Source organism: Elgaria multicarinata, chromosome 5 (assembly GCF_023053635.1).
Source record: "Elgaria multicarinata webbii isolate HBS135686 ecotype San Diego chromosome 5, rElgMul1.1.pri, whole genome shotgun sequence".
Taxonomy (NCBI): domain Eukaryota; kingdom Metazoa; phylum Chordata; class Lepidosauria; order Squamata; family Anguidae; genus Elgaria; species Elgaria multicarinata.
In genome coordinates, this window is record NC_086175.1 from 56787862 (window position 1) to 56806546 (window position 18685).

The following is an 18685-nucleotide window of genomic DNA, read 5'->3' on the forward strand; positions in this document are numbered from 1 at the left end:
GTATCCTATTTTGTGTGGCTTTTATCGTGAACACCACCTTGAGACAGTTCCACCCTTAAAAGTGGCCTAGAAATAATTTTAGAGAGATAGGTATAAGGATGTCCATTATGCATCTCAAGCCATCACTTCAACTGTGCACAGAGAACAGAGGGAGACTTTCTAACTCCAGTGTTAAAAAGGTACATTTGGATTTTGATGAAATTTGGTCAGATTGATTTGCACTTGGTAACCTCCCACCTAGATTACTGCAATGTATTATTATCCATGGGGCTACCTCTGAAGATGGACCAGAAACTTCAGTTCATGCAGAATAGAGCAGTGAGGGTGCTACTAGGACTGGCCATTTTCAGAATTACTCCAGTGCTGCATCAACTGCCAGTCAGTTTCTTGGCCCAAATCAAAGTATAGGTACTGACTTTCAAAGCCTTAAAGTGACTTAAGAGCAGCCTACCTGAAGAAGCCCCTTCTGCTGCCCAATTATAAAGATTGTCTGTTGGTGCTGCCACTCACAATGGTGTGAAGGGTGGCCACCAAGGAAAGACCCTCCTTTGTAGTGGCCAACTCTATATGGAACGCCCTTCTCAAGGAGAGCCACCTGGCATCTTCATCGTATACATTAAGATGCCATGTTAAGACTTTTCTCTTTAAGCAGGCATTCAGTTTTTAAACAGATGTTTGATGATTATTTGACTGCTGGCTCCTCAATGTTTCATATTTGTAAAATGTTTTTAATAGTTAATATTGTATATTTTGATATTGTTGTATTTTTATTACTTTGTTGTTCTTGTTTGGTTTTACAATTGCAAACTAGGGGTGTGCTCCGCTCCATTTCGGATCCCCGGGCCGATCCAAACCTCCTAAACCCAGTTCTGGAGCGGATCAGGGGAGGTCCGGGTCGACCCGAAACGGTTCCAAATGGTCCGAATCAATTTGGACCGTTCCGAAGCTTCAGAGCCAGGTAAGTGGGGAGGTGGAAGGGGGGCATACTTGGCTCCTTCGTCCGCCACCACCACGGTCCATGCAGCGACGGTGGCAGAGCCAGGTAAGTGGGGAAGGGGGGCTTACCTGGCCCCTTCAAACATTTATGAACTTTGCAAGGATCCCAGGGCAGTATTCACATTTTAAAAACGATTCCAATATAAAAACCATGTAATTGCAAATTAGAAGTGGAAGGGGGGGGAAGCAATAACAACTCTTCTACCAGCAATCCAAACAAAAACACATCAATTAAATTTTGAAAACGAAATTAAATTCTAAATTCTAAAATGCCTGGGGGGGGGGAAGAGTGTTTTAATTTGGCATCAAAAAGAAAACAAAGTTGTCACTAAACGTATCTTCTTTGGGAGGGTGCTGCAAAGTTGGATCATCGCCATCTCCATAACAGTCAGGGCCACATTGTGTAGCTATGCAAACGAGCGTCTAGAGATGGTCAAAACAGCTTGTGTAGAAGAAAATATCTTGGCCACAATCTAACATAGAGTTAAGAGCTCTTCTGCTGATTGAAATCAATGGGTTTAAAATGTGCAGAAGACTAGATTGTGGGATTTGAATATACCAGACCTAACCAGAACAGCTTTGTATTTTATATATTATATTACCACAGTGTTTTTGTGTCTCAAAAATTAAAAGCTTCCCGGCACCTTCTCAAGCGTACTAACTTCTTTTTCTTTTTCTTTTTTTATTAAATTTTTATTTTCTACAATACTTAAACATACACCATTACAAAAAGAAACAACATACTACATAAATGTTGATTAACATTAATATCATATCTATATAACATAATCAAACTTAACATATAAGTGCATCCCCCACCTCGGGATCTCATTCCTGATTCCAAAATCTCATACTTTCTTCTGCTGGTGGTTTCCCACTTCCCTTAGAAAACACGAATATTAGGAACTGTTTCCAGATTCCTTCAAAATCATTTGTTTTAGCTATACCTCTTCTCAATTTAATATTACAAGTCAGTTTATCATTAATTGCTATATCCCATACCTCTTTGTACCATTCTTCAATACAGTAATCTCCTTGAATCTTCCAGTTCCTAGCTACAATCAATCTTGCTGCAGTCAGCAAATTCGTTATCAATTCCTTAATTTCTTTTTTATATTTTAAATCTTCAAATAGTGACAGTAATGCAACCTTTGGTGTTCGTTCTATCTTCATTCCCACAATTTCTTCAATCTCCAAAAACACCATCTTCCACAATTTTTGTACATATTTGCATTCCCACCACATATGTAAATACGTTCCACATCCTCTCCAACAATTTGCTGAATGCTGATTATTTATCTTATTTAATCTAACCGGGGTTAGGTACCACCTCCATATGATTTTAAAATAATTCTCTTTTATTCTCACTGACATATTTCTCAACGCTCTTTGATTCCATAGTCCCTCCCAGCTCTGTTGTCCTATTTGTACATTCAAATCTGTCTCCCAAACCATTTTTCCTGAACTATCCATCGACCTTTTCTCCAACAATATTCTATATATTTCACTCATTAACCCTTTTGACGCTGTTCTTTTCCCCTTATCATTTTCTTTTTTTACTATTAATTCCTCAAACTTCGTCAACTCTCTAAAATCTCCATTTTCTCTTACCCACTTTTTGGTCCACTGTTCTAATTGCCAATAGTTTAACCAAGTTAATTTTTTATCTTTTAAAACCTCTTCCAGATCCTCTCTTGTATTCATTTCTCTTAACCAATCCTTTAATTTCATTTTATTTTTTTCTATTAGAAAAATAGAAAAAAAGCATACTAACTTCTGATGGAATGGTTATTTCCAAACATCGGGGTTTATAAACTAAGTTTGTAGAGAGAAGCTTTGAAAGCCAGACATTCTAATTATAAACTCTCTGCCATAGTTATCTCAGCAACGCTTAAGCCATGTCTCTATTAAGAAAAACTGTGAGTTCAGCCCTAAAATCCATGGTTCAAAATTCAGGTTTTATTCCTTTTGGTTGTTATGTTTGGGGTGTTATTTTTCAGCTTAGACCATCTAGCAAGACCCAGAAATATAGAGTCTAGATGTGTCTAGAAAAGAAACATTTATATTGAAGGAAATATTAAAAAAAGACTCCGGGGTGGGGGGAATCATTTAATTTGTGTGATCAGTCTCACAGACCAGTTTGTTATTTATCCTGAAGTAGGGTTATTATGTGTTACTGTCAAAATGACTGAAATATCAAATTCTATATTATGTTATTCCCAAAGTAAAAAATATATATTATTTATTCCGTGACATAGGTCTTTGCTATTCCTATTGATACTTCTGTCAACTAAAAGAACATTCTGCCCCCAAAGACTTTCATAATTCAGGATGGATGAATTATGATGCAATGCAAGGAGGTGGAAAAATAAGATTTACACAACAAAAAACACACATATATGATTAAAAATGTTTTTCAGTACATAACATGTATTTATACAAGTGCAAAACAAAAATTGTAGTCGTGATTGTACATCCTATTACCTTGCTATTTTTTTTGCGTCATGCAATTTTGTGTTCTAGTTTAATGTTTAACGTCAAATATATATGACTCTTTGTACTAATCCAGGTTGCTAAAATCCAACTGTACAGTGGATTTTGGAGAATCAAGACTAGGTTCCATTATCCAAAGTTTTATTGAATTCATTGTAAGTAAGCATTATCAGAAGGAAAACATTAAACTAGGACACAAAATTGCATGACGCAGAAAAATTAGCAAGATAATAGGATGTACAATCATGACTACAATTTTTGTTTTGCACTTGTATAAATACATGTTGTGTACTGAAAAACATTTTTAATCATACATATCAATGCATTTTATGGATTAAGTGAAAATTGTAATATATGTACATGATTCTGAATATGGAGCCAACTAGTCATGGTTATTCTGGATTAACTCAGGGTGTATTCCTTCTCTTATCTCAGACAATAGCACAACTTCCGTTGTGCATCCTTTAATAGAGCACCTTGCTCTATTAAAGGATGTGCACTTGTGTTGCAGGTGTAAGAGAGATATTCTGCACACACCTTGCTTTAATTCTACTCATGGCAATGGAACTATGTCAACATAAGCAATAATTATATTGTGTTCTTAGTTCTAAATGACTGGTGGCTTTTCCTAGACCGTCTAATTTTTCACCACAATTTGGATTAAAATAAATTGCCTTGGCCAGTGCATATTTCTTTTTTTAAAAAAAGGTAATAAAAAAGTTTTTCTAGCATTTAAAAAGCATTTTCTGCCAAGCATGACTAGCAAGTAATTACCAGCATGTGTTCAGTGTGGCAGTTCTATTAAATATGATCCTCTGATGGGTTACTAAGCCCATTATTGCTCACTGTACTCTAATAATTTTAAGTATATTGATTTTCTGGAGTTGGCATATCACATATTCTGATGTAGGTGAATAAGGCAGACAAAAATGTCAAAAATAAAATAAAAACGACAAATAGGAGTGAAAAGGACCAGCCACGGTTACATAAACTATCAAACATAGTTTAAGAATGTTGGTTTGGTTTCCAGTTTTGAAACCGGGGCCAAAATTAAAGGAAGCATTCTGTTGGGAGCTGAAAGGTTTCAAGATTACTAGACAAACAATGTGCCGAAACTACCCACTAATGCTAGAAATCCATATAGATGTAGGCCACCCTCTATAGGTTTCTAAAATAAATGATCGCTTGATTCTGGATATGGCTTTTGAAGGTACATTTGACAGTGCAAGACGTGATTACAATTTAAAGTGTGCATTCTTCCATACTTTTTAAAATAAAGGATAATGTGATTCCAGCCTAGTAATGAAGCAAGCATTTTATATTAGTACTGTTTAATGATCTTATTCAACATGAGCACAACCCATTCTAATGCAAGTTAGAAATGGAAAATGTCAATCTCAGGAGAGCCTGAGAATAAATTGAAATCCTCTTCCAGCTGCATATTTTGGGACTATCCCTACTCCAATTTCACACCTCTCCTTGAGCAATGACACATAAGGCCCATGTCTTTGCCACAGGGCCAGCCCAGGACTTTGTGGTACCTGAGGTGAACTAAGATAGCGACCTCCTCCCATTCCAAAATCCAACTGGACTGGCAGCTCAGTCTTTCTTCAACAATGGTGATGGGAGAGCATCTTCCACCTCACCTGAAGGCAGCCGGCTAGCAGAGGGTGCAGCCTGGGCATGTTTCATAGTACACAGTTCTCTCCTGTAACACACTGTTGCCACCTCCCAGCATCTGCTGCCTGAGGCAACCGTCTCACTTTGCTAGCCCTGCTTTGCCATTATTTCTGTCATTGTTCAGACTTTGGACATGTCTACACCAGCCTTATATCCCAGGGTAGTAAGTTCATCCCTGTACGTCCAAATGATGCACAGGGGATCTCAGGGGCAACCCAGGACAACCAAGGACTTTTCCCGGGATATAGAGAACCACGGAAAATCTGACTTTTCCACAGTCCTGTGACTATCCCGCAGAGTGCAGGCCATGTGGCTGCTGCTCTCGGGTCCTCGGGATAATTACATGGGCACAGAGCTGCACAGGGGCAGTCCGTGCCCATTGAGGGAGGGGTGGGTGGGGACTGGAGTTGTTGTTTTTACTGTCAGATGTGTAACTCTAAATGTGCTTGGTTTTGAAACAAGTTCTGTGATGGAGAGAAGTGTGCATCCGAGTTGCCCTCTTTTGTATCTGGTCACGCTAGGCAGGGCTCCCGCACCTTTAACTGTTGTGGTGAAGAGGGCATTTCACCAGGTGCTGCACGCATACAAATGACACCTGCTGAAATTCCTTTTTCAATACAACTGTTACAGATACAGAAGCCCTGTCTTCCTTTTCATATGGTTACCGTAGTGTTAAATGTTAGGAAAGGTTAGACTATGGTCATTCAGTGAAGGATTTGCAGTAAGAATAGATATTTGATGGAAGGGGACACTGTACCACACATAGTATAGTAAAAACTTCGAAGTACAGCAAAAGCTACAAAAGTAGGAATGAGTGAAGTTAGTTCCAGATCTATTAATAATAATAATAATATATTTATTTGTTACCCGCCTCTCCCTCCAGATCGAGGCGGGGTACAACACAAATAAAAACACCATAAAGTACATAAAACTAATTCAAACATTTAAAACCAGTGCATCATTAAAAGCAGCACACCATTAACAAAGGCATCTTAAAATTCAGCTGGGTAGGCCTGCTGGAAGAGATCAGTCTTTATGGCTTTCTTAAATTCTGGAAGACTGGTAAGTTGACAAATTTCTCCCGGCAAGCCATTCCACAAACTGGCAGCGGCAGAAGAAAAGGTCCTCTGGGTTATAGTTGTCAGCCTTCTTTTTGTTGGCTGGAGTAAATTCTTCCCAGAGGACCTGAGTGTGTGGGGCGCATTGTACGGGAGAAGGCGATCCCGCAGGTAGCCTGGACCCAAACCATTTAGGGCTTTAAAGGTGATAACCAACATTTTATACTTCGCCAGGAAACTAATTGGCAGCCAGTGAAGAGGTTTTAGGACTGGTGTGATGTGGTCACCCCTAGGTGTACTGGTGACCAACCTGGCTGCCATATTTTGAACTAGTTGAAGTGTCCGGACTTGAATGTCTCACTTGTTCATTTCAGTGATTTTAACATTAAGATATGTAGAACAGGTTTGTCTTGTGTCCTGTAAAATCAGACATGTGACCAAGGCCATGCTGGGGTTGGCACGCCCTCTTGGAGGCCGACCATGTTGTCCTCCTTTTTGGTTTCCAAAACGGTCACCCTAGATCTAAGTTAGACTAACATTAGATACAACCCCTTGCTGATGGCTTCTGCCACTTCCCAGTATGAAACTAATCCACATCCAAACCTACCTTGTGATGGATGGTTGCAGTGAGAAGATGGAGCTTTCTTCCAACCTTTCCCAGCATGCTAGAAAATAGGGATATTTTTCCAAACACCAGACAGATGGGGGCAGGAATAAAAGAAGCACATTTAAACACTTCATAAAAATGCCATTTATTCTTTAACAGCAGCACTAGATTAGTTTAGAACATGTTATACATGTTATTAAACAGGAAGTACCTATTTATCTAAAAGGAAAGATGATTATGTGTATTGCCTTCGGGTATTTTTGATGAACATACTGAACACAACAAACCAACTGGAAGAGTTAAACTCATGCTGTTAGAATTTGGATTTTTTACAGTAATATACAAATAGAGTACATAATTAGGCCTTGAGATGAAATTGTAAAGTATTATCTCCTTCAATTTAATTATTTAATGAAGATGGCTGGATGTAGTCTTCCATGGACTAGTAATCTTCTACTAATATTTTGTATTAAGTGTGAAAGAGAAATGCAAATACAGGATGCATTTTAACATAGCCATGCCTATATTTAGATGAAATGTTAGGGATATTCTGTTCTGCGCTAAAATTCCAATTTTTTTTTGTTCCATCAGTGCATAATAATTGTCTAATGCAGTTCAATTAGTCTGAGGTCATTTGTGGAAATGCAACTGTAAGGCAATTATGTATTTAATGCTGCTGTAACATAAAATTTCATTAAATTTTTTGCTTTACTAAAATGGAATTGCCCATCAGGAAAAGTTGGGTGTTAATGTAGAGATGAGTGGGTTTCATTAATCAAAATGGCTCATAAAATCCAAGCTGTTTTAAAATAAGATTGTTATATTTAGTAGGTAATAGGTATTAAATGGGCGGTGGGAGAGGGGGTTGTAAAATAAACTAGACACACTTTAAGACCTCACTTATTTTCCAACATCATTTTGTCGCTCACAGCAAACACTGCTAAGTCTTTAACCTATTACGTATAATAGGGCAGGATTGCAGTAAACAAACAAATCTCCATTATACTTAATTACCCAAAAAACCGTGTGAACAAAAGATAAACAGCAGGATGTCTCTAACACAAGGTTAATATTCTTTGCCAAAATGTAATTGTTCAGTGGCAGTCCCATGGCATATAGCAATAACTGTGTGTTACTTGTTGGTTAGGAGAAGGCACAACCCATCCAGCAATGGATGCCTTCACTTCTTTATGTGTTTATTATAAAGTGTATAAACTGCTTCACATTAAAAGATATGGGATAATAGACAAATTTAAATATAAAACTTAATAAAACAGTGACAGGGATTTACTTATTAGACACGAAATACTTTCCTGAAAAGAAACGTTTCAATAAACATTTGTGGAAGCAAACCCAGTCTACTCTGCTTGTTTTGAGTTCAGAACACTCAGAAAGCTTTATTGGAAAGTATTACAGCTGCAGGAGATCTTGTCCTCAAGGCTTTACTGACACACACCTGCTCCATCTCCAGTATGACATTTTGCCCTGCTTGATGTTTCTACAAACTGATTTCTAATTGTCTTGGCGTGTTTCTCCATTTCAACATTTAGTTCATTTGTGTGTGTTTTTAAAGTCAATCTATTTGTTGTTGTGTTTAAACTTCCTTTAAAAAAACCACACACTTCAGGTGAAGAGGGACAACCAGTTGGCACTTCAAACAGCTCCCTGGGTCCAGACACTATATACAGCTGTCTTAGAAGTGAGTATATGTACAATCATAGCATGGGCGCCTCTTGAGTCACACAGGAGTCCAGTGAGCAGTAACATCCCTTTAGTTAAATTAGATGGAGATAAATGTCCAAAGATGAGGACAATGCAATGTTTCAACTAAAGATTTAGGAGCCAACTTTGTTGCCCAGAAGGACACAAGTAGTCGTGTTACACAGAGCCATTCTGTCCCACAAAAAGAGGCGAGTACACAACAGCACTAGGGTCAACTTCGCTATATAGATTTCAAAATCCTTCAAGGCTTCCCCTAACCCCACACCAACAGAGCTGCTTACAAGGGTGCAATTCTATTATACGGCTGTATAGTGAATAGCTATAATGGGAGTGCAATAGAGTGGCAGCATAGACGGAAGCACTTTCCCTTCCCAGAGTATGCTGCCGTAAGTTTGTCAGCACAAATAATTCAATGACATCCTTGCAATGCATTTACTTATTTGGAGGATTTATATTCTGCTCTTCAGCCAGGAAGTCTCCCAGAAGAGCTTATAGAAATAATAATAATAATAATAATAATAATAATAATAATAATAATAATAATAATAATAATAATAGAGACAGTCCCTTGCCCTCAGGTTTACAATAAAAAAGACACAGTATATAAGGAAAAGGAAAAAGGGGGACGGGGAGGGGGAGGGGGAAATGAAAAAAATTGAGAGCCAAGCACTACATGAGGAGTGTTTCCTTGCCTCTTTTTTTGCTACATAACCTCTAGATGGCACTGTAAATACACAAGAAGAAATCACATTTTCTTTTACCATCAGAAATATACCCCATTTCCCCTACTCTAGGGTGACCATATGAAAAGGAAGACAGGGCTCCTGTATCTTTAATAGTTGTACTGAAAAGGAAATTTCAGCAGGTGTCATTTGGATATATGGGGAATCTGGGGAAATTTCCTCTTCATCATTACAGTTAAAGCTGCTGGTGCCCTGCCCTCTTTTAAATCTGGCCACTCTAGTATGCAGCTTTAACTGTTGTGATGAAGAGGGAATTTCACCAGGTTCTCCATATATACAAGTAACACCTGCTGAAATTCCCTTTTCTATGCAACTGTTAAAGATACAGGATCCCTGTCCCCATTTTCATATGGTCACCCTATCCTACTCTAAAAAAAAAAACAGCTCATGGTTAGTGGGAAACAACTGTGAGTAGAGAATGATTAGAGCATAAATGTTTTATGTAAAAAAAACTTCTTCAGATTATGACCTAAACAATGCAGATATATTAAAATATCTGTGGGATATTTTCATTTTCATTTTCATTTTCTATTACACTCATGAGCAGTTCTATTGGATGACTTTACTAGAAAGCAAAAACATAAAACAAAAACATGTAACATTACCAACCAACTGTAATTGCAAATTGATTAAGCAGCACCTTAGCTAATTGCATGCAAGGACATTTTCTGAACAGTGCAAATGAACCCAAGACATTTACAAATAAGGATTGCTGACACATTTATGGCATAGAAAATGTAAGCAAACATAAATTGCAAGAAGCTTTAACAGCAAAGCATGAGCCTGAAGCTTGGCATGTATAAGCTATTTTGGTTGCTGCTATAAAGTCTAATTGCCAAATTATACACGATGTGATGTTAAACGCATCTTTGCATTTCATGTATAGGTTTTGTTTTTATTTTTAAGTGCAATAGTTTATTGAATCCCTAGCAAGTGAGGATGAACGTTCAAAACTTTCCTCCCCTGTTGCTCTCTTGAGGAAAATCTCTCCTCTGAAGCTGGTATTTGTTTTACTGGAGGTGGGGAGGGAAATCCCACATTTCAACTAAATTCAATGAAAATAATGGAGGCTGTGGCAGTTTACAGAAGTTTCTGGTTATTCAAAATAATTGGTGTAATGTTCACGAAATGGTGGAATGCTTATGCAAATACGGCCATACATCTAGGTGCCACCCCAATGTCTCTTACCAGTTGGCTTTGCCTTAGCCCCTGCTTCCTCATGCTTGGAGCTCCATCACACCGGGAGTTAACACACTCCCTACTGTCGCTTCTCTGCCCGTGTTTTCATTCCTCAGTTACTTCCTCTTTCAAAAGAGGAAGTACACAACGAGCACGAGGCCCATTGAGTCTGCTGTTGTAATGGCGGTGCTTCTCCTGCACATAGGAGAGAGCAGCAATTCTGTGTTTAAAAATACATCGGACTTAATGAGGGTTTTTTTTGTTTGTCATGCAAGGAAGGTCAGATGGGGCGGAAAGCAGACGTCATGTGAGGGACCTGAGCAAACTCCTTGAATGCCCAGTAATGAGCGTGCAATAAAACGCTCATCAGATGGAGCCTTTGGTCCTAAGGATGGGTGATCACCACCCTCCTATTTGCTCCCAAAGGGACTGAGACTTTTTGCATATTTCAACTAAGCAGCCTTCAGCGTGGTAGCCCCCCTCCTATGGAATTCCCTGCCCCTGAAGGTCAGGCAGGCGCCAACTTTGTATTCCTTTCGAATGTAAATGCAGGCAATAAGCAATGCTCTCCCCTTGAAAGGGAATCTTGACACTAAAGTGTGAATGCAGGCAATAAGCAGTGCTCTCCCCTTGAAGGGGAATCTTGCCACTAGAGTGTGAATGCAGGCAATAAGCAGTGCTCTCCCCTTGAAGGGGAATCTTGCTACTAGAGTGTGAATGCAGGCAATAAGTAGTGCTCTCCCCTTGAAGGGGAATCTTGCCACTAATGCGTGAATGCAGGCAATAAGCAGTGGTCTACCCTTGAAGGGAAATCTTGCCACTAAGGTGTGAATGCAGGCAATAAGCAGTGCTCTCCCCTTGAAGGGGAATCTTGCCACTAGAGTTTGAATGAAAGCAATAAGCAGTGCTCTCCCCTTGAGAGGAATCTTGCCACTAAAGTCTGAATGCATGCAATAAGCAGTGCTCTCCCCTTGAAGGAGAATCTTGCCACTAAAGTGTGAATGCAGGCAATAAGCAGTGCTCTCCCCTTGAGGGGAATCTTGCCACTAAAGTCTGAATGTAGGCAATAAGCAATGCTCTCCCCTTGAAAGGGAATCTTGCCACTAAAGTGTGAAGGCCAGCTAAAAAGAAAATAATTTTATCTTACAGGAGACATAAAGGAGGCTCCCTTGTAGTCCCTGCTTTGAAGCTATACACAGCTAAGGTACTCCCCCTGGAGTACCCTCTGCCTTACTAAGAGTGGAAGTTGACCTACCCTCTATTAAGGCAAGAATCCACAAGGCAATCATACTTTATGGGGGGAAATTGATGAACCTTGACGAAAATAACTTTGCGAAACAATGTTTTGAAGAACAGCTCGCAAAAAGTGGATGGGCTTGTAACTGGTTGGCACTGGTAGTCTTTTGTAGAGGATGCTCAGAAACTTTTGGCCCATGATAAATTTTTTATTAGAAATAGAATTTTTGAGGCAGATGCTCATGAAAACGTACTGTCCACCCAGCTGCAGGCCTTTTCCCCATGGTTCAGGTATGTGAAGAAAGAACAATACTTACCACAGTATTTTCAAGATCTGACTTTCCCTGCTCTTAGAACGGCCTTTACTGCCCTGTTTTCAAACGATGCCCACAGCTTATTTGGAGGGGAAGTACAAAGGGGTTCCCTATGCCCAGTGGACTTGCATTCGAGGTGCAGGGGAGGTAGAAGACATAGTACATTACTTGTTACACTGCTCCTTGTATAAAGATATTAGGGATCGATTTCTGGGAGATCTTCTGATAGCGAGAGCAGGTTGGCCCACCACTGATATTATCTGCGATCTGTTAGCAGATTATAGTAAAATGAACACAATCAAGGTTGCAATGTTTGCTGCAGCAGCTCAAAAAATCCGCCAAAATTTTCTAAAGGAATCTGGTGTAGACTGCAGAGGGGACCACCTGCTATAATATTCTATTATTATTGTCACTAGGGGCTCTATTTATTATTGTTGTTGTTGTTGTTATTATTATTTAAATTTTAGCCTCTTCTTCCAGTCTGGTGCTTTATATGACCTTTGTTCCCTGACATCTTGTTTTATTGTGATTGCAACGGCCTTTGTGCCATAGACAAATAAAATGTATTCATTCATTCATTCATTCATTCATACTGGCCTGAACACTAAAAAAAAGTAGTGGTTTTCTAATGCAATTTGTAAACACACACACAAAATATCCTATATCATATATTAACAAACGTTTTATTGGAGGGGGAATGAAATCACTTAAAAAAATATATCACTCTAACAACAGAATACTTTCTGCCTGTCTCTCTGACACAAAGTTATCTTTAACATAGAAAATAAAAACATACTGCTTATTTCATTAATAACGTTTTCTACCTAAGGAAGTACAAGAATAAGTGTACCATCAGTTGGACAGCTGCCTGGATATATCTCCACCGGTATGAAAAGGAGTCTATACAGAAGCAGTGTGGGGGGGAATCCTTTGTTGCTAATGAGACAATGATAATGCTACTCTATTGCAATACTGCATACAGTTAATATGTACAGGGGTAGGACCCCTGATCCTTCCTAAAATAAATGCATGTGGGATTGGGCACAGAATATGGCCAAAAACCCCAACACCCTTCTGTCACTATACTTTTAGTAACTGTTTCTAGAAGTTACAGCAACCCCAAGACTGTCCTATGGCACAAGTTAATTTCTACAGGGAGACAAAAGCAAAGAAATAAAGTTTTAAATCCAAGTTCACAACTCCTCCATCTCTTATGTAAAATTTATGATAAAGAAACATCAGCAACGGCTCTCATGCTCAGTAGTGGCAAGTTTCCTTTACACCCTGGCAAGAGACTCACTCCAGTCTATGACAGGGTCACAGTTGTGCAGCCATTCAGAAAATAGAAACACTAGGCATTTCATCCATTATTTCTATCCTCATCCAGGCCTCTGCTGCTGATGACGCAAGAAATCACCTCTCCCTCCACACCTCTGTCCTTAGTAGAGGTCTGGGGGAGAAATGAGGTCTTCTTTCGCTTACAGGAAGCTGTGGAAAAGGACAAAAAGAAGGGACACACACCTGTTATTCCTGTCCTTCTCCAAAGTGTTCTTCAAGATCCTGTCTCACCCTCTGTTTGGTAGAGGACTTAGAGAAAGGGAAAGACTTTTCTGATTTGCAGGAAACTTTGGAAAAGGACAGAAACATCATGCATTTCCCCTGCTCCCTCTGTCTTTCTCCAAAGCAAGTCTTTGGGCAGAATAATCTTTGTCTCTAGCTATCTCAGAGGGCTTGGAAAAGAGATGGGAATTTCTCCTCTACTGAGGAAGGAAAGGGGTTCTAGTGTTGACTGGGCCTTTTTTTTTTTTTTGCATAAGGGAAAGGGGAAATGGGTTGCTTCTTGTTAACTACACCTCTCTAAACTTAGATAAGACTCCACCTTTCACCCAACTCTTGTGTGCTTGGGAGACAGGGGGAGACTTTTCACTCCTACAACAGTTTGGGTAAAGATTTAAAAAAACATATCAGAGACTCTCCTTTTTCTTATCTTCTCCATAACACAGCACTAAGCAAAGAAACCCTTGCCTCTTGTAGGAGCCCTCTGCACTGCCAGGGGGGGGTGCAGATAGAGATGAAATTGGTAGTGAGGACAGACAGCGAAGAGTAAGCGAAGCTGTTATTTGTTAACCCTTGATTATGAACCCAACATGGTCACATTTTGATATAAGTTTGTTATATTACAACTTTCTGCTCTATTATTGCTACTACTATATGCCAACGTTGTAATCCTTTCAATATTACTTCTGTTCAGGGACAATAACCAAATGTGTAAAATAGTGAAGATCAGTCTTCCCCAACCTGGTACCTTCCACATGTGTTGGACTACAATTCCCATCATCACCAGCCAATCTGACCCCAGGTTGGGGAAGGATGCTGGTGACCAAGGTAAGTCTGCATATTTAGCATCTGTTAAAAAATCAGGCAAGGTCTCCAACTGTCAATACAATAACAATATGAAGAGAATAGACCTAAGACAAATCTACACTGATCATGTATATTTGAGAATCTCATTTTATAAACAACAGTTTCAAGGTTAATGAAATTTTTGCAAATGATTTAGAAATTTATTCAAAATATGCGAACACCACCAAAAGCTAGCACAAAGATAACAGATTCAACTGAAACCATCATACAGGATGAGGCAGTCCTTTATGCAATTTTAAAAGAGCTATAATGCTTAAATTGAATTGGTTTTTCTCTGGGGTAGCAGAAGCATTGTCTGGAACACAGGGGGATCTTCACAAGACATATGGAAAACAGCTGTGTTGATGGTAGTCTTCTCTGATGGCTTTAAAACATAATAATAGGTGTGTGTTTTTTCTTCTTCCGAACGACGTTTTCAATTTTGCCTTTTCTTCTGCTTGGTTTTTTTTTTAATCTTGCAAAAAAAAAGGTGAAAAAAGAATTACTGCTATGCAACCACCTCCTCTACATGTGTAATTAATATTTCTATAGCTGACCCAAAATGGACAACCGAATCCTTTATCCTTGAAGCAAATGGAGGAGAAATGTTATCACCTGGCTCTCTCTGCCAGTCCTACTACTTTCACCACTGAATGTGATTGTTTTTCTTGTGACTTAAACATGGCTGAACACTGAAATTCACTACCAAGAAAATTCAATTTGAATTAAAAAATTACACAATTGACTGAGTAGCAGGGAAAAGCATTCTGAATATGCATACAAACTTTGCAACATATAGCCAAAATACTGTACAAATAGTAAAAGGTGTATTAACAAAGAAAAACATCTGAAAGCAGAAAATTAAGGGCAACTGATGGGAAAATACATGGTATTTCTAAAGACTATTTATACAGATCTACTTGCGTTGAATCAAACACAGCCTGTCTATAAATAAGCATGTTTTCTCAAAAACACCCCTTAAGAAGGACATCTGGAACTGAGTGTGGATGGTTAGACACGATGGCCTTATGGAACCCTTCCCAACTCTACTATTCTATGATTCTATGAAAAAAGAGAACAATATATTGTAGGAAAATACCAGCCACTTTTTTAGTGCCCTCAAATGAATGGGCTGGACACCCTGACAAGAAATTATTTGCCCCATGCATCAAGGAACCAGGCCTCAGTTGCTAGCATCACATCCTACAAACAAACAGAAGGGATGAAGGAAGTGGAGTCCACATCACACAGAGGCACTCTCACAATAGGAGTAACTTGTTTTTTCCTTTGTTTTGCTTCCTGAAAGAAGCTCTTGAGTTTTGGCATCAATGAGAGGCACTGGCATATGCTCCAGAGACCAAACTCTGGTAGTACTTGTGGGATCTAGAATCCAGATCCCATCTACTGATGAGATGCACCTCTCTGAATCATTAACTCGGTGATCAGGGAAACATCATACCTAAGAGAGACGAACTCTAGATGATTCTGAGTTAATATATGAAAGCCAGAGTAAAAATCTTTTAGGATGACTCCATGTCATCCTCTGAGGGCCAAAACAGACATGATGTTATATGTCTTTGCATTTAATATTCACATTTTTAAAAATGCAGATTGTTATCAGCTGGGATGGGGGGTTGATAAATAAGAAGATCACAGCAGACTTGACAGGGAATTTAACCCGCCCCACCACCACCACCCAAAGCAAATACTAGCTTTCAGCACCACAGCAGGCAGAGAGCAGGGGGAGGGGGTATCTCTCATTCATTTTCCAAAGGATCATGCTTACCTGTGTCCTATTCTAAACAATGTTCAGTTTTTTTCTGATTCAGGAAGTTCTTTTTCTGGAAAACTATCATCACTGAGGTCACTGTAGCTGTCACTAAACAGAATGGAACAAACAAACAAGTAAGAAGCCACTTCTTCACCTTAGGTTTTCCTACTCTTAATCTCTATCAGTGCAATACCAGTCAATATTAAGCACTTTGAAATCTCATTTATTTTGGTGGGAAAATTAAACATATATTAACTCTTTTTCTCATGAAAATCAATGAAACATAAAAGTGTTGACTTTGTCTTAAATGGGCCCTCTGATTATTAACATGGTAGCAATGTCATCATATGAGAGATTTGTTCCTACTGATCGCGTTTTAGTTTCCCCAAGAAGGTGAGGTCAATTTTGTGATGGAAGACTATGCGATAAATGTCTAAATGGCCTTGCTACTGAACGTCAATCACAACAAAATATAACACACATGAACAATGTAGCCCCTTGAAACCACCCTAGTTTTACCAAGAATTCCAAATTAGGAAAATGCTTGCTTATTGAACATTTTGTGTAGGGGTTGAGGCTCTAAAGTCTCTTTAAGATTCCATGTCACTAAGTCTCCAAGAGAACTCTTGTTATTGGGTTGTGATAAACTGAATAATAAAAAATGGCACCATTCTTAAGGCTTCCTTGAATGTCACTGGATGCAAATATCTATTTCCTTTAATAGAAGTGTAACATTATTTTCAAGCCAGTTCTCCATATTGCTAATATTCAAAATTGAATTAATCTCCTTAGTATCAGTGGCATGTTAGTGAGAAATACTGTTATTCAGTACAAGAGATAAGAGTCTTACGGCCTTATCTTATGAACAGAATTTCATGGTGATTAGTTGCCATTTTTGTTTGGTATATGCAGCTGTTCTGGTAAGCATGAACAGTCTAAGTGGGGTGTTTTGTATTGATTTTCTTCTGATGGCGGCAGGGGAGGGGTGATTGCTTGTGACTGCTCATGCATGTTTCAGGTATGCATTCAAAGACCATCATTCAACCGTCTTTTGTTTTTATATCCAGTGACTGGGAGCTCTGACTAAACTGCCTTAGCATTTCTGATGAGAAAGGGAGAAAGTATTACTGCCAATAAATAGCAAAAACATCTATTGCTTTGGTATGGAGGAATCCCCAAGTTTCCTATAGCTGTAAGGAACTGGATTGTCCAACAAAAATCTCACATGAGGGTATTTTGCTCAGCACCCCAGAACTAGAGTAGAACTTGTGCAAGGAGGAAATTCCCTCAAACTAACTGTTAACTGACAGTTAAGGAGTGTTCTGCCAAGCATGTATTACTGGCAGGCATATTTTACTGCTCTACTATAGAGCTGGATCCAGAGAAACCTGAGTGGAATTTAGCCCTCCTCTTCACCAGCAGATACAATCTCCTGCATTTCTTTTCCAACTGACTCAATGTTCTGGTTAATAAGGTTGTTTTTGGATTCCCCCACCACAAACAATAAGTTTCTTTCTAAAGATTTGTTGTATTTCTGCTAATCTTGAGATTTCCCTCAAGGCTACTATACCTTTTTCATGTGCATGGGTTGTACTTTTTGGCTACATAAGGATTGGCAAATTGGACAGCAAATTCACTTTTGGTATATATAAAAAGGGTGGTGCCATGACAAACAGGAAGAATTAGTGAGTGGGGGGAAATGATTGGGAGGAAGATAAAAAGGCAACAGGGAACATTCCTAGCACTCCCCCCAGCCTCAAAAACTGCCTCTATCTTCTGCCAATCTCTCCTCAGTAGCATCTTGGATAGCAAAGGTTTTCACTGCTCAACTGAAAATGATCCCAGAAAGCAGTAGTATACTTTTTGGTACTAAAAGACAAGAACATCAGTCAATCAATTCTATGGGAGAAAATAGAACACTGCTCTCAATGGCCCAGTTTGAGTGAGAGAAAATATGCTTCTCCTAGAGAGGACAAAATGGACACTAACTTCTGTCATAATGATGGGCACTCTGCTAGTAATTAATATTAAAGCATAGAAACATGTTAAACATATATTTTTATTTCAGTAATACTGATGTTGTACTTACTTCTTTCTGAATATACCCAAGGAAGCATGGAATAAAACTTGATATTATGAAATAGTTTTGCATATTGTATAAAAAAATTAAAACATACTAAAAAGATGACAATAATAGCACACATTTTTATTATTACTATAATATCACATTTATGCTAAAAACAGAAAACGTTGGTAATATTTTATTATTTTGTAACTGACTTTACTTGAAATATATATATGCATCTTCTGTCATTATCCTTAGGTATTGCATATTTAAGGACGCACAGCCATGCATCCTTAGTTAAGGTTCAACAGGGGGGGAAAGCATTCTACCATTATAAAGGGGTAATTGGGGGCTTGGTCATTCTAACATTCATAAAATCGAAAATCTTTCACCAATCTTCCTGAAATTTACATGTGCC

The 18685-nt window shown here is 38.7% G+C and overlaps 1 protein-coding gene across 2 annotated transcripts in view; it reads right to left on the reverse strand.

Annotated features, from left to right (window-relative positions):
- Positions 1-16217: 16217 nt before the first annotated feature.
- The window catches only part of CTPS2 (CTP synthase 2), an 86200-nt gene continuing 83732 nt past the window's right edge, over positions 16218-18685 (reverse strand). For both annotated transcript variants that reach the window (XM_063126414.1, XM_063126416.1), the window contains exon 18: positions 16218-16310. In XM_063126414.1, the coding sequence (XP_062982484.1) occupies positions 16241-16310 (70 nt within the window). In that variant the 3' untranslated portion in view covers positions 16218-16240. The remainder of the gene's footprint in view (positions 16311-18685) is intronic.